Below are 14,742 nucleotides of genomic sequence, written 5' to 3'. Positions count from 1 at the left end.
CCCTAGCAGGATCTAGTACTTCTGTGGTCCTTCGTAAGAATGCTCCTAGCTTGTCTGCAGGAAAGACTTCCAGACTAGAGGACTGGACACTAGGATCGAGATGGCCACCAACCAGGTCTTCCACATACGGGAACCCGTTATCCCCTCCTCCCTCTCCTTTCCCCTGAAAGAGGAGTCTCAGCACAGTTATTTACAAAGATTTATTACGGCACAGGAGTGGTTCAGGCCTGGAGTCAGGGAAGAGGGGAAGGGGGCAGAGCAGCTGGAGGACAAGGAGAACCTGGCTTCCCCACCGTGTGCCCCCCTAAGGACGTATACTAGGCGGCATTCCTGGCATCAAAGCATAAACAAAACGCAACAAAGCAGCCTCTGCTAGTCCATCTTCCAGGCACCCAGGCTGGGGAGCAGGAGTGATAAGGGGAAGATTTCCAAAATGTTGAAGCTGAGGAGAAGGATGCCTGAATCCTGGGCCCTGGGAGAAGCCAGAGAGAGGGGTGGTAACTTGAAATCCCCCATAGGAGAGGGGATGGAGAAGGATCTAAGGGTACCTACAATTTCTCAGTACCCTCTTTCCCCAGATCTTAGGGTCCTGCCCTGTGGGTTTCCTGTGCCCAGGGGAGAGGGTCTGGGGAGTGGAATTGTGAAGGATAAACCTTTGCCCCCCCACACACACACCCTTACTGGATTATCTGATGCAAAGTCTCTCACATCCCGCCTCCCTCTGGGTAAATGGGGGAATGACTGGCAGGGGTAGGCATCAGGCAGCAAGTACCCAGGAACTCTGGGCATCAGCCAAAGGTGGGCAAACAAGCAAACACAGACCAGCCTTAAGTCTTCTAGAAGTCAGAAGCCACAGCCCTAGCGAGTGAGGGGGAAGGGTACAAAATAGGGTGGGGACAGAGTGGGTTTCTGGGGAACAGCAATGCCCCCTCCACTTCCTTCTGAGAGATGCAAGGCCGGATGCCTATGTGCCAGGCTCAGGGTGGGCAGGGCGCTGTGGCTCCTCCCCAGACTCTGCAAGGCAAGCAGAGGGACTCAGGGCTTGGCCACGCTCATGAGAAATCCCAACCCACCTCCCCACCTCCCCACCTCCCCATTCCCCACCACCAAGCCTCACCATTTAGTGCCAGATCTTCCACTTGGTCCTTGGAGCTTCCATCTCTCTGGGGCTCATCCAGAGGGGGTGGGCGCTCCCAGGGTCCCTCCAGACCCTGGCCACAAGTTATCTTCTCCCCAGCTGGGGATAGGGTAGAAGGGATAAAAACGCAGGCTCTTAGGTATCCATTCAGTGGTCCTGGAGCATGAGCTGAGTTTCTGTAATAGCTAAGGCTAAGCTTTCTGGGGGCATCCTGGTATAATAGACAGAACACTGGCCCAAGACAGCTCTACCGGTGAATAGTTATATGACTTAGATGAGTCAGTTATTACCTCTCTGAAGGGGATAGTAAGAGGGAAATCATGTAGATTGCCTTAAATAAGACAACAGTTACTACCCTGACCAGCCCAGCACCAGCACTCCAGGAGCGGTGGCAACTGATATTGGTCCTTGGTAGTCTTGTCATTTGCCCCTCTGCCCTACTGCTTCTCCTGAGAAAACATTCTCCTCTCACCTCCTCTTTACCTGTCCTAAGGGTCTCAGTGAGAGTGGACTCAATTCCCAACAGGAGCTTTTGCTCCAGAGATGCAGAGAAGAGGTCCAAGCCATTTTGTTTGGATCTGAGGGATGGACGCTACAAGCAGGGGTGGTCAACTGTTTTTCATCCCCATAAAATGAAGGACCAGAAAGTTTAATGTGCACTGGGAGAGACAGATATGGCACAATCTACTATAGCTAAGCATGGAAAAAACAGCCATGGGAGTGACAGAGATCTTTCTGCCTAGGAATTCTCTGGGCTTTGGGTCCTTTTGTGGAGATTTCTAGATCTGGGGTCTCTAGCTCTGAGGCCTTCTGTGTCGGTCTTAGGCCCCTCCTTGGCAGGTCTCTTCCCAGGCAGTTGGGGTTGGAGGTGCAGAGGACCAGGTTGGTTCTTGAATCCTAGATTCTCCATTTAGACACTAGAGGGCACCCTCTCACCTCCAGCCCAGGAAACAAAAAAAGGGGAGACACAGCCACAGGGTCCTGGGGAGGACTTTAGAAACCAGCTCTCAGCCTCCTAGCTGAAGACCACATCCTACGTTCAGAAATGCAGGTAAAGGGGGCATTGGGCCCTCTTAGTTGTCTATCCCTGCGTTTCCTTGTACCCCCTCACTGCCATGGCGAGGAAGTCTTTTCTTGGGTCTGGCCTGAAACCTCAAGCGGAAGAAAGGAATTATCAGGGACAACCTGATTGGGAGAGGGACAGGGTCAGGATGAGAGCAGCCCCAGTAAGCCCAGCAAGGCACATATGGGTGGGAGGACGGGCAGGCCCTCACTGTATGACCGCAGCTTACGTGTGTCAAAAAAACGCCCAGGCCTCTCAGGGAGGAACCCACCTAACCCGTACTCGGGGAACCCAGGCATCTTGGCCCCGTCAGCTTACCAGGCCCCCTCCTGCCCTTCAGAACTTCGGCCTGGCTGTCCTCCTCCTCCTCTTCCTCTTCCTCTTCCTCCTCGTCTTCCTCGTCTTCCTCTCTAGGGTAGCCCAGCTCCCGCAGCTCCCCCAGCTCATCCTCCTCCTCTGAGGCCTGGTTCTCGCTCAGGTTGCTGATGGACTGGAGATGCGACTCGGCAATACGCTGCACAGCTGGCATGGGGGAGGCAGGAAGGCAAGGGTCAGCCAGCCCAAGAAGCTGGAGAGGCATGTGGCCCAGCCTCCAGTCTCCTTCCCATGGCTGACCCCCTCAGGGGTATAGTTCAAAAGCTAAAGGTCCCAGATCAGTTTGCTGGGGGGCCAGACAAGGGCAAAAGCAGCAGGCGTTAGATCCTTGATCATGTGTGACTCCTAAGCTGTCCAAAGATGCAGCCCCCCCACCAAGGCTGGCACTGGGCAGCTCCCCCAAACTATAGGGTGTCAAGCTAGACAAGACCAGGCAGGTACAGCAGCAGCTTAACATTCCGTGGCTAGGGAACTTGTTTCTCCAAGGACCCAGTACTGGAGACAGTGTCCACCAGTTATAGCCCTGGACAGAAGGCATAGGACCCATGGGCCAGGGCCTGGGGGATCTGTCCCTTTTAGTTTCTCTCAGAGTGCCCAGACTGCCTAGGGCCCATTGCTTATCCCAATCCTGCACACACCCCCTCCAATTCCGGTCTTGGTCCCCACTCCCTGGCACTGCCCACGTCATAAATGCCACTCCACACATCTCTGCCCCGGGTCCTGGGGTAGGAACAGTTTGGAGACTGAGGATATAATAGTCTACAGCCAGTGAAGCCTGTGCCTGGGGATGTGGAGTGCTCAGACGCAGCCCCCACAATCTTGACCCACATCCCCAAGCTTCCAGCTCCCTCTGTGGTGACCTAGAAAGCAGCAAACACCACCCACCCCCCCAACACCACCAAGGCCTGCTGGGATAGGGCCTAGGAAAGGAACAGTGTGGGCAGCTGAGGAGACGTTTCAAAAAGATGGAAAGGACTGTGTTAGGAGAAAGGGGCCAGGGCTGGGGGATCCTGGGGCAGAGGCAGGGGTTGAGGGGAGGCTGTGAGGTGTGGCTGGGGCAGAGGCAGCAGGGAGACCAGGAGCTGGTGGGAGTTTAGAGCACTGGAGTCACTGAACTCACAGCTCACAGAGAAGATGCTGACAAGCTAGGTGCTGGGGTTCTCCAGCTCCTTCTCCGTGGCAGGCAGCCCCTCCCCTTAGAAAGCCCAGAGGGGTAGATCCAGGCTGGAAACCTCCGGTGCAGTGAACAGGGCACCACGCTCCTGCCAACCCGGGACTGGCACAGAGGGTGCATTGTGTGTGCCCACTACCCCACCCTGCCCCAAGTTCCCAGCCCGGTGCCTCCTGCTGGCTCTGGGCAAGCTACTCAGACAATAAAAATGCAATAAATCGCCCTGCCCTGGCCTTGGGGACGCAGCAGCACTTCACCTTGAGCCAAGTGTGAGAGCTTGGCCTTGGAGAGTACCCTTCAAGCCAAAACTCAGTGCTGTCCACCCTCCCCCGGAGGTCCCTGGCTTCTCCCCCTACAAACACCCCCCCCCACCCCGCCAGGTGCGCTCCCTTGGCCAGAAAGGGGCTGAAGCCTGCAACACAGTGCCCTCCAGGTACAGAAGGGTCCTCTGAGGGTTAGGGGGAAGGGAGGAGAGGAAGGAGGTGGCTGCTTGAGCAACCACCCTCTCCCCTAGTCGGGGGAGTACAGTTCAGCTCCTGAGCTGCAATGCCGATAGGTGTGCAGTGCCTGTGCCGGCGCCCCGGGAGCCTCCCGCGCATGCGCCTCCCCTTGTGCCTCTCGGGGCTCCCTGAGGGTCCCCCCCCCAGCCCTCTCAGCTGTCTTCTTCTCTATCTGTCCTCATGTCTGGGACCCTGGACCATCCCCCCAACCCAAGTCTCCCTTTTGAAAGGTCCCCAGCACAGCCCCCAGACTGCCCTGCCTCTCCCAACTCAGACCCTCCTAAGGTGCAGCCTGAAGGGGCAGTGGTGGTGGGACCACATTTCTAGCCATTGCAGGATGCCCAGAAGCACTTGGGCCCTATTCTCCTCACCCCTGCCTTCTTCCCCATGCTCATAACCAAGAATCCAAGGGACGGTTCTTGTCCCTCACGTCCATTCAGCCCTCCCCAGCCCAGAGTAGGAAGGAGAGAGGTCCCGTGTTCTCTCTTGAGAAGATGCCACCCCCCTCCCATTTCTACTGCAGGGGCTTGGCCTTCCTCCATACCCCTACAGGTGGGAAGTCCTTCCAGGTGCTGAACCCACTGCCCACATGCTATCCCTTCCTCTTTCTATCCTGGGGGGGGGGGCGGGGGAGAAAATGCCCTTGCCCTTCTCTCCTCTCTTCCCAGCCTCTCCTCTCTGCTCCCAACCCTGGCAGGCAGGCTGACAGGTAGGTGACAGGTGTGCCTGTTGACCTTGGCCAGTGCTGGGAACTCATTAAACCCGCCCCAGAGGGAGCTCTCAGCACACCCACCCAGCCATCCGGTCCTCCCTCCACGGGAGGAGGGGGCTGGCCAGGCAGGAAGAGCCTCAGGCCTGGAGCTGCAGTGGGGGTGGGAAGGCATTCTTTAGCTCAGTTAGGAAGAGTCCCTCCCCATCTCCACACCTTCTCCTCCAGGTGTATCTCCCCCAGCTTCCCTGCAGATAGCCAAGTCTCCAGGCTGACTCTAGAGGCTCTCTCTGATTTCACACCTCCTCCCCCATGTACGTTTCCTTTCCTCATCCTGGAATGCCCTTCCATGCCTTGCCTGCCTGTTGAATTCCTACTTATCCTTCAAATCCAGGCTTAACCATCCTCTCCTCGGTAGCTCGCCCATGACCCTTTGAGGCCAAAGGCCCCAAGAGGGCAGGAGCCAAATCTTACTCCCCTGATTTTGCCCAATGCTACCAGTGAGGCCTGGCATACACTAGGTGCTCTATAAGTGTGTACTATAAGAATGACTTGTGTTTGGAGCACTTGGGTGGCTCTGTAGGTTAAGCATTCGACTTTGGCTCCGGTCTTGATCTCACTGTTCATGAGTTCAAGCCCCGTGTCAGGCTCTGTGCCGACAGCTCAGAGCCTGGAGCCTGCTTCAGATTTCGTGTCTCCCTCTCTCTGTTCCTCCCGTGCTCTCTCTCTCTCTCTCTCTCAAAAATAAATAAAACATTTTTAAAAATTAAAAAAATAGACATTAAAAATTTTTAATAAACAAATTAAGAAAAAAGAGTGATTTGTGTTTTAATACAGAAAGGAGATGGGGCGCCTGGGTGGCGCAGCCGGTTAAGCGTCCGACTTCAGCCAGGTCACGATCTCGCGGTCCGTGAGTTCGAGCCCCGCGTCAGGCTCTGGGCTGATGGCTCAGAGCCTGGAGCCTGTTTCCGATTCTGTGTCTCCCTCTCTCTCTGCCCCTCCCCCGTTCATGCTCTGTCTCTCTCTGTCCCCAAAATAAATAAACGTTGGGGAAAAAAAATTAAAAAAAAAAAAAAAGAAAGGAGAAGCAGGACCAAGAAGCATCCAGTTTGCTGACCTCTGCAAATGTTATGCCATTGGGAGAGGGGAGTAAAGGCTGCACCTGAAGAAGGTGCTCGTTGGAGAGCAGGGGACCAAAAGGTGGCCTGGGACACACTTGCAAAGAGGAGGAACAGTACTGAATCACTTTATGTTGATGATACTTGTCATTTTAGGCCAGCTATCTCTTTTCCTTCAATCCCACCACCTTATTTTAAGGCCCACAGACACCTCTTTCAGCCCCTGGGCCCCTTCATTACAAGGCCAAATTAAGAAAGATCTGGTCCCTAAGTAGTGGTTGGGGTACACAAGACAATCCCTCCCCTTTGACAAAAGCTCAACATTTCACCTCCCTCCCCCAGTGTCAGCCCTGCTCCAGGGGCCGAGGGGACAGCCAGACTAACACACGTGGGGGGGGGGGGTGGTGAGGTGGAACAGTACCTTTCAGCGAGGGGGGTGTGTAGGCACATGGGTTGGGTCTCTTCGATTTGAGGTGATGCCCCTCTCCTGAGGCTCTCTGCCAGGGTAAGCACCAGGTTAAATAGACTCACCGAGGCCCCTTCCCTCCACCCTTCCCCCATTCCACCCCACCCTTGGCAACCCAGGCCAACTGCCCTAGCCTCTGCGGATGGGTCCAGGCGCCGCTGCCCCTCTGGTCCTGCTAGGACTTAGGCTTTGGAAGGGTCTCCATACGCCATAGCCTGGCTCAAGGTAGAACCCCAGCCCAAGTCTGAGCAGGGGAAAGACAAGGGCAGAGGAGTATGTGCTGGTAGAACCCTGGCACCGGGCACTCTTATCTAGGTGCCAGTTGATATGCTCATGTGTCCTTCAAGTGGCATCCTGTATTAGCCAAGAATGATCCTGTCCAGCCCACTGCAAAGGGGCCCCCCGCATTCCTCCTTCCAGCTGCCCCTAGAAACTCACCTGGTGAGGGGAGGCCTCCTCCTCTGAGGGTGTCCACCAATGATCCAAGGGAAACGGAGGGAAGGAGAGAGAAGAGGGGGGAGAAAAGAGAAGAGAGAAAGAGAGAATTACTTTCCCCAAAGGCTCAATCTCTGGGGAAAGGGAATGTGTGCCCTTTCCTTCTGGGTATTCGGAAGTGCCTGGTCAACAGATAAACCCAAAAGAGTTTGACTCGCAGACCTTACCCACTCTGCCCCATTTTCTGCTCAGTTTCCTACTCATGGGACTTAAGGAAGGGCCCCAAGAAGGCATCAGAGTTAGGGTGGGGCCAGGGCTGGGGCAGCAGGGAAGGGGCCCACCTGGCGAGGAGTGCTCTGAGAGCCGGAACAGCATGGCAGGGGTTGGTCTCCTGCGCCGGATCTAAGGAGATGGAGAAAGAAGTGGGGGGGGGGGTGCAGGATAGACACCTGCACCCCCCCCCAAGGCAGCAGAGAACAAACAGTGCTTTGAAATCCCCAGGGAACCTTTGAATCAAAGACTGTCAGAGCTGAAAGGAACTCTATAGCTCATCCAACCCCCTCATTTTACTGAGGTGAAAACCCAGGACTCAAGGAAGTTCAGCACAGAGCTCAAGGCCACACAGCTCACCATGGCAGAGAAAGGAGGAGAAAAGCCCATCACTGACTTCTAGCCCACACCCACCCCACTCCATGGCTCCTCCAGGATGGGCATCTCCCTTTCTACCTTTCCTTATCCAGGAAGCCCATCCTCTCCAGCTTTTGCAGATACCAGACCTCCAGAGCCGAAGCTGGCTCTGGAAGATGCCCCATGGGCCACGGCACCCACGTGGCCCTGCCCACTTAAGGTCAGCTCAAGGGCTTCAAAGAAACTGGATCTAGCTGCAGAGGGAGGCTGAGCCAGCGCACTGCAGACACCTGCAACCCCACACTGAGACTCAGGGGTGGGCCTGAGCCCCAGACCCACAGGGTCCTGGAGGTGTCCCTGGAGGCCTGTGTCCGGGTCCCTCTAGCAGTCTCTCTCAGGCTGTAACTCTTGGCCCAGTGCTCATAAAAAAACAAAAAGTTGTCCTCCTTGGTATGTGAGCCAAGCTAAACAGTGAGGGGGGGGGGGCGGGCACTGGGCACTCCCAGCCACTGCTCCCCACCCCCTCCCCCCCAGCTCTCAATCAGACCAACTGTCAGTTAATTAGGTCCCCTCTGAGCTCCAGGGAAATGCACAAAGAGAACCAGGTGAATTAAGCTGAAACTGCCACCTCCCCCTGCCAAGCTCTCCAAACTGCCCTCCAGACCCAAAGCTGCTTAGGCCCTGGACCTCCCCCTCCCCCCATGCCTCCCCTACCTCCCCCCAAAAAGACTTGGCCCACTCTCACTGCTCTGCTGGGTGCCAGCTGCAGCTCAGCAACAAGTGAACACGCTACTTTGTGGGGGGCGGAGCCCTCTTCTCCTCTCCCTCCTCCACCTCTACCACCTTTGGAGACCTCTGGACCCCCCCCCGCCCGCCCGCCAAGGCTCTCCAAAGAACTCAGTACTCTGTGAAGAGGTCTGACTCCTGGGACCACCGGTCGCCCCCACCCCCATGTTGTGGCTCTGTGTAGGGCCTGGCAGGGAAGGAGGTCAGCACAAGGCTCTGGTGGCCGGGCCCAGGCATACACGGTGGCACCAGAGAGGGGCAGAGCCCGGGGCCGCGAGGCGGAGGCCTGTTCTGTACAATGGGTCAGTGCACCGCGTTTCTCACTTCCGACCGGCTCCTGCTGGGGCCAGGGCGCAGCGGTCCCGGCGGGAGCCTAGAGAAGGAGGACACCGAGCAGGGTCCAGAGCACAGTCTCCCCGCCCGCGGCCGCTCCCAACGGTCCTGCCCCGGACGCTCGCCGCCTGAACGGGAAAAAGTTGCCCGAGTCTGCAGCGAACTTCACGCGCTGCCCCGCGCCCCCGCGTGTCCGAGGCGGCCCGAGACTCTAGGTCGCCCCCACCCACCCACCCACCCCCGCCCCGGGCCGGTCCGGCCCCGGCAGCTCCCCGCCGCGGGAGGAGCTGCCGGGGGTGGTGCGCGGCCCCCTTACCATCTCCACCTGGCGGGGGTCGAGCTGGCTCGGGGGCGCGGGCACCGAGAACTGGATCTTCTTGCGGTCCTTGGGGTCCATGGCGGGCGGGGTGGCCGGCGGGGCCGGGGTGGGGGGGTGGCGCGCGTCTCGGGGTCCCGGGCTGCGGTCCCGGCTCGGCTTCCCGGCGCTGCTCGGGGCGCGGCGGCGACCGCTGGCTGTGCGCGGCGAGGGGGAGGCGAGCGGCTCACGCTCAGATAAAAATACCGCGCGCGGAGAGGGGAGGGCGCGCGAGCGGGAGGGGGTCGCGCCGGCTCGGAGCGCCCCCGGCTCTCGGCTCCCGGCTCTCGCGCTCGCCCGCCGCGCCCGCTGCGCGGGTCCTCCGGCGCTTGCGGCCTCGGCTTCGGGCTCGCCGGCTCGGGGTCGGTGTCTTTCCCTGAGTCTCGCCTCTCCCTCCTTTCCTCGCTCTCTCCGAGGGTCTCTGTGGGTGTCTCCGCCTTCCTCTCTCTCCCTCCCTTCCTCTCCTCGCGCCTCCGTCTGTCTGTGCCTTTCCCCGTCCCTCCAGGTCTCACCCTCTGGCCCCAGCCTCGGGGTCCCCGGCCCGTCCCCTCGGCCTGGGACTGGCGCCCGGGGGCTTGGTGGGAGGGCTCAGGGGGAAGTGGCCAATGAGCACCGAGAACCGTGTTCTCCCCGGGCCGGGAGGAGGGTGCGGAGTGTGAGCCAGGACCGGGGAGCGGGCTGGGGGCCCCCTGCCGTCTCCCGAGAACTTGAAGCTGCATTATTGATGGAGTCCAGCAGGGAGCATAATGGGGGGAGGCCGGCGGGGCGGGGGGGGGGGGGGGGCGGAGAGCAGGGAGAGGGGCAGCAGGGAGACGGGACTCTGACTTTAACCCCTTCGTGGCCTGGGTCCTTGGAGTTTCACGGGGAGGACTGCGAGGTCCTGTAGAAACTACCACCAGCATGTCACGCTGTGAATGGGGGTGTCCTAGAGAGCCAGCGAGTGTGAAAGAGCTGGTGTGCGTGGGAGGACACGTGTCAGTCATCCTGGCAGGGAGTGTGTGTGAGTGCCAGGGGCCCTGTGGTGCCTGTAGCTACGGAGTGTGTGTGTGGGGGGGGGGGGGGGTCGGTGTGCATGAGTGTGTGTGAGTCTGTGTGAGTAAGTGTGTCAGAGTGTCAAAGATGCGGGTGTGAGTGGCAGGGTGTGGGAAGACTGTGCTGGGGGAGGGTGTGGGTGTGGGGGAGGATGTCAGAGACTGTCAAGGTGATGGGCTGGCGTGTGGCAGCTTGCAGAGGGTGGGGGCACTGTATCCACAGCTCTAGCCGGTGCAGAAGAAGGAGATGAAGTTGTGATGGGGGGCGGGGGGATGTGTCCCTGCCCTGATGCACCCTGGGTTCACGTGTCTCCTCCTTTCTCCCCAGCTCTGAAGCGGGGGAGACTGAGCCAGCCCAGGGGGACAGAGTTGGGGGGCTGCCTGTACCAGTACACGTGCCATCACGTGTGTGAGCTTGGTGCATTCAGGAACAGAGCTGGGGGGAGAGGTGTGTGTGCTCGTTTCTGAGGTGTGAGCCTCTCTCTTTGCAGAGGTGTTTGTGTGCGTCTCTGGAGGGGAAAAGGGAGGGGCCGGCCCACTGGGTTGGAGTGTCCCTGTTGATCTGTCCAGGCCCTGGGTATCTGTACAGGTCTATGGGTGAAGGTCTGAAAGCTTCTCTGTAGCACTGAGAGGGTGCATGTGTAGATGTGTACATAAGAGTGTGTCTTCCTTCGGGCTCTGTTTGTGTTGGCTGTCTTCTCTCCCGGTCACACTCAGACCTGGAACAGTCAGAAGCACTCCCCAACCCCCCACGCCCCGCCTCCTCCAGCAACTTTTCCACTCCCAGCCCCAGCATGCTGGGTCCTTGGCAGAAGGGTGCAAGAGACCAGAGGAGTCTTGTGAAAGGGGGTCTGCACCGCAGAGTCACCCAGAAGGTAGCAGGAGAGCAGAGTTTTGCTTATGGGAGCTGGAGGTCCTGGCCATTCAGCTCCACTCCCTGCAACCTCAGGCCTGGTTCAAATCCTGCTATGTTTGTTGGCTTACATGCTTGTCGGGGAAACAATCAGATGCCAGGTTGTGGGCCAGGGGTGTGGGCATCTCCGGCAGCCCATGGTTTGGCCTAGGCCCCTCTTCCAGGTGGGATGTGCTGGGGAGTGGCAAAGACCAGTTTGGCAACTCCTTAAGAGGGTGAATAAGGAGGTCCTGAAAGTCAGAAGGGGCACAGGAAAGGCACGGCCCAGGCAGTTTACCTGAATGGTCACTGGGCCAAGGTGAAGGTGAGGGGCCTGTGGCTTCCAGTGCTAAAAAGGTGGGAAAATCCTGGAGCAGGATGAAAGGGACAGAGGAGCACTGGGTGGGTGACAAGGGGACAGGGTCAGGGAGACATCACCACCAGTCACACCTCAGAGCCCATCAGAGTGAGAAGACCTTGGGGAGCACAGTGGCTGAGGCTCCTTTGATGGAGGGAGGACTCGTTTATGGAGGTTCTGCAAACAGGACTGGCACTCTGGAAGGCCACGAGGGAAATATTCCCCTGACCCAGGCTGGGGCAGCTGGGAAGGTAGACTCCCCTCTCCCTCTCAGCTAGGCTTGGAAGATGGGGTCTTTGCGGTGGAGGGGAGGGTCTTTACCCTTTTCCCCCAGCCTTTGCCCAGGCCCCCACAGCTCTGAACCTGGGCCAAGAGGGGTGGGGAAGCCTGGCTGACAGAGGAACAGGCACAAGGGACAGACAGAAAGAAAGATGACAGAGACCGAAGGTGAGAGAGAGAAGGTGGGGAGTCAGGAAAAAGTGAAAAGAGACAGAGAAAACACATGTGAGAGATGGAGAGACAAAGGGAGAAAGAAAGCCTCACCATGGAGAGAGGCAGGAGACAGAGAAGGAAAGAGAGTAAAAATAGCTCAGCATTAAGATAATTGCAGCTCACAGCTCTGCCCTCCGTTAGGAATTAAATGAGGTTTTATTACTTTGATTTTTCTCTCCTGGATCCTACGCGACTTCTCAAGAACTTGGGGAAAAGTTTTTCAGGTGGGCGGCCAGGTGGCGGGGGCTGTGTGGGTGACAGAGGAGGAAAGGAAAAGGACTTCTGGGAGCTGGGGGATGTGGTCAGGGGCAAGGAGTGGGGTAGGACTAGGAAGGATGGGGGACCACAGCGGGGACTGGGAGACATAGCCAGGGTCAGGCACATGGTGGGCGGCTGAGAAGCAAGGGGCCAGGGTGACCTCCATTTCCATTCTCTTTGACTTAGAATTAATCATATGCAAATGAGATGTAAAAATAATGTGCCACTCCTCGGTTATTATTCTTGAGTTAGAAGCACAGGCGGTTGCGTCCAAGAAACAAAATCAAGACCTTGTTTGACTTAACTCTGATTGAACTATGGGTCTTTCCGCTTGGACAGACAAAAATAAGTGTAGTGTAGTGTGTCTATTAATGTGTCATGGGTCTGAACACACTATTTTGAGCCATGTCCTCCTCACACTCTCTCTTCACATCATTGCCTGGTGCTGCCACAGTGCCTGGCAGACAGGAGGCATTACATTCACCTTCTCTGGAAGGTGAATTTGCAAGGGAGGTATAAGGCCTTTGCCTTCCTTCTGGGAGTTGGGAAGAGTGGACAATCGTGGATATTCCCCTCCTTTCCCCAAGCAAGATACAGTCAGGTGGACAGAACATACACTGGGCACTTGCACAGATCTGCGTAGGAATCTTAGATCTATGACTTACTGTGTTACCTTAGATGAAATTCTTAGCCCCTCTGAGCCTCAGTCTCCTCGTGTTTCAAAACCCACTTCACATGGTAGCCCTGACGTTTCAATAAGATACAAGTAAAGCCCACAGCCCAGGGCAGCGCTCCCGGTAGGTCTTCAGTCCATTCCAGCTTCCCTGGAGTTCAGAGGTGCAGTTCCCAATAGGGCCAGCAGGTGGCGGAGTCGGCCAGGGTTTGGGCGGCTAAGCTGCTGGCACTGCGGGTCTGTAGTTGGGCATCACACCCGTGACCTTGGCACCACGAAGCTGAGCAGAGCTGGCCGGGTTGGCATATGGCAGCTGGAAGGGAGGCCCCGGAAGCCCTGGGAGGCAACCTTAGAGAAGCCGGGGAACGCGAGCTGGGCATACTGAGACAACTTTCCCTGAGGAAGCTGGTGGTGGGGAAGCGGGAGAGGGAGGAGGGAAGGGGAAACACACCTCTGGGGAGGCCTGTGGTCACCAAGAGGAGAGGGCAAGAGCACTCTCAGCCAGGACAATAGTGGTATCAGGACAGATGGGCAATCATCTGAGACATTCATTCACACATTCATTTATTCATCCATTCATCCATCACCCATCCCTTTGCCCACTGAATAAATTCACACTGAGTGCTTTATAAAAGATCAACTTTATTGAATTTGAGTTTGTATTTCTGGGGTGCCTGGGTGGCTCAGTCGGTTAAGCAGCCAACTTTGGCTCAGGTCATGATCTCATGTGGGTTTGAGCCCCACATCTGGCTGTCTGCTGTCAGCTCAGAGCCCACTTTGGATTCTCTGTCTCCCTCTCTTTCTCTCTCTGCCCCTCCCTCATGTGATCTCTTTCAAAAATAAATAAACTTTTTTTTTTAATCCTAAAGTATACACTTCTATGCGTTTTTGAGAATTTTACACTTGATCTTAGCCAAAAGACCAAGAAGCGATTGTTTTTGAGAATTTTAAACGACATATGACCACTATCACAACACAGATATAGGACATTTTCATCACCCCAAAATGTTTTATTTTGCGCATCCAAGTCAACCTTCCCGCCTTGTTCACTGGGTGTATCATAACTCTTTGTTTTTTTTTTAATTAAAAAAAATTTTTTTTAATTTACTTAGGGAGAGGGAGAGAGAGAGCACGAGTAGGGGAAGGGCAGAGAGAGAGGAGAGAGAGAGAATCCCAAGCAGGTTCTACATTGTCAGCACAGAGTCCAATGCAGGGCTTGAACTCACGAACTGTGAGATCATGATCTAAGCCTGAACCAAGAGAGGGAGGCTTAACCAACTGAGCTACCCAGGCGCCCCTATCATAACTCTTAACACAGTATTTTGAGAAGTGCCCTTCCCACCATCTCTTCGCATGGTCCCCTGCCTGCCATAGTGCCCAGAATATAGGAGGCACTGCATGCTGTAGAGGGGACGACTGAAGAACAAATGAACGGATGAATACACAAGTCATAGAAATCGTCAACGGCTGACATATATGGAGCACTTACTCTGCATTGGTCACTGAGCTAGGCCTTTTATATGTATTATCTTATTTAATCCTCATTAATACCATTCCATTTTACAGATGAGGCAAATGAGGCCTAGAACTTTTACCCAGAGCCTGGGTTCCACAGAGGCAGTGTGACTCCAGAGCTCTCACTCTTTACTGCTGCCTTTCATACATTCAGGATGGGCGAGTAGAAGATTGTTTGCATGCACTGGCCCAGGCTTCTCTCTTGCTCAGCATTGGACCGGGTTTCTCTCCAGCCCAGTTTGGGAGGCACGCAGGGGAGGCTGGCAAGGGTGGGGGAGCTGAGATCAATGTGTGGAGGCTGCCCTCTGGTGGCAGATATGAGTACAGCGGTGTCTCTGCCCTCTGGCGCCCCCAGGTAGGATGCGGCTGAGAAGAGTGAGCAAGCAGGCAGCCCACAGTGGGGGCAGCCTCAGCCCCGGGCACCTGGAGACCCCCTGCTCTGGCCAC

At 56.6% G+C, this 14,742-nt stretch overlaps 1 protein-coding gene across 4 annotated transcripts; it reads right to left on the bottom strand.

The window, feature by feature from the left end:
* Window positions 1-185: 185 nt before the first annotated feature.
* On the bottom strand, window positions 186-9,645 carry PPP1R1B (protein phosphatase 1 regulatory inhibitor subunit 1B). 4 transcript variants are annotated; one of them, XM_023244759.2, is made up of 7 exons: window positions 9,038-9,645; window positions 7,317-7,377; window positions 6,979-7,001; window positions 6,496-6,571; window positions 2,520-2,723; window positions 1,118-1,237; window positions 186-1,014 (listed from the first exon to the last, which is right to left on the bottom strand). In XM_023244759.2, exons 1-7 carry the CDS (start codon window positions 9,116-9,118, stop codon window positions 965-967), a joined length of 615 nt encoding a protein of 204 aa, XP_023100527.1. In that variant the 5' UTR covers window positions 9,119-9,645; the 3' UTR covers window positions 186-964. The 4 variants fall into 4 exon arrangements, with proteins under 4 accessions (XP_023100527.1, XP_011287469.1, XP_044900026.1 ...); XM_011289167.4 differs by lacking the exon at window positions 9,038-9,645 and adding an exon at window positions 8,628-8,879; XM_045044091.1 differs by lacking the exon at window positions 9,038-9,645 and adding an exon at window positions 8,686-8,879.
* Between the last annotated feature and the right edge of the window lie 5,097 nt (window positions 9,646-14,742).

This window comes from Felis catus, chromosome E1, assembly GCF_018350175.1.
Source record: "Felis catus isolate Fca126 chromosome E1, F.catus_Fca126_mat1.0, whole genome shotgun sequence".
Classification (NCBI taxonomy): Eukaryota; Metazoa; Chordata; class Mammalia; order Carnivora; family Felidae; genus Felis; species Felis catus.
Note: the sequence above shows the minus strand (reverse complement) of the source record. Positions and strands in the feature narration are given on the sequence as shown.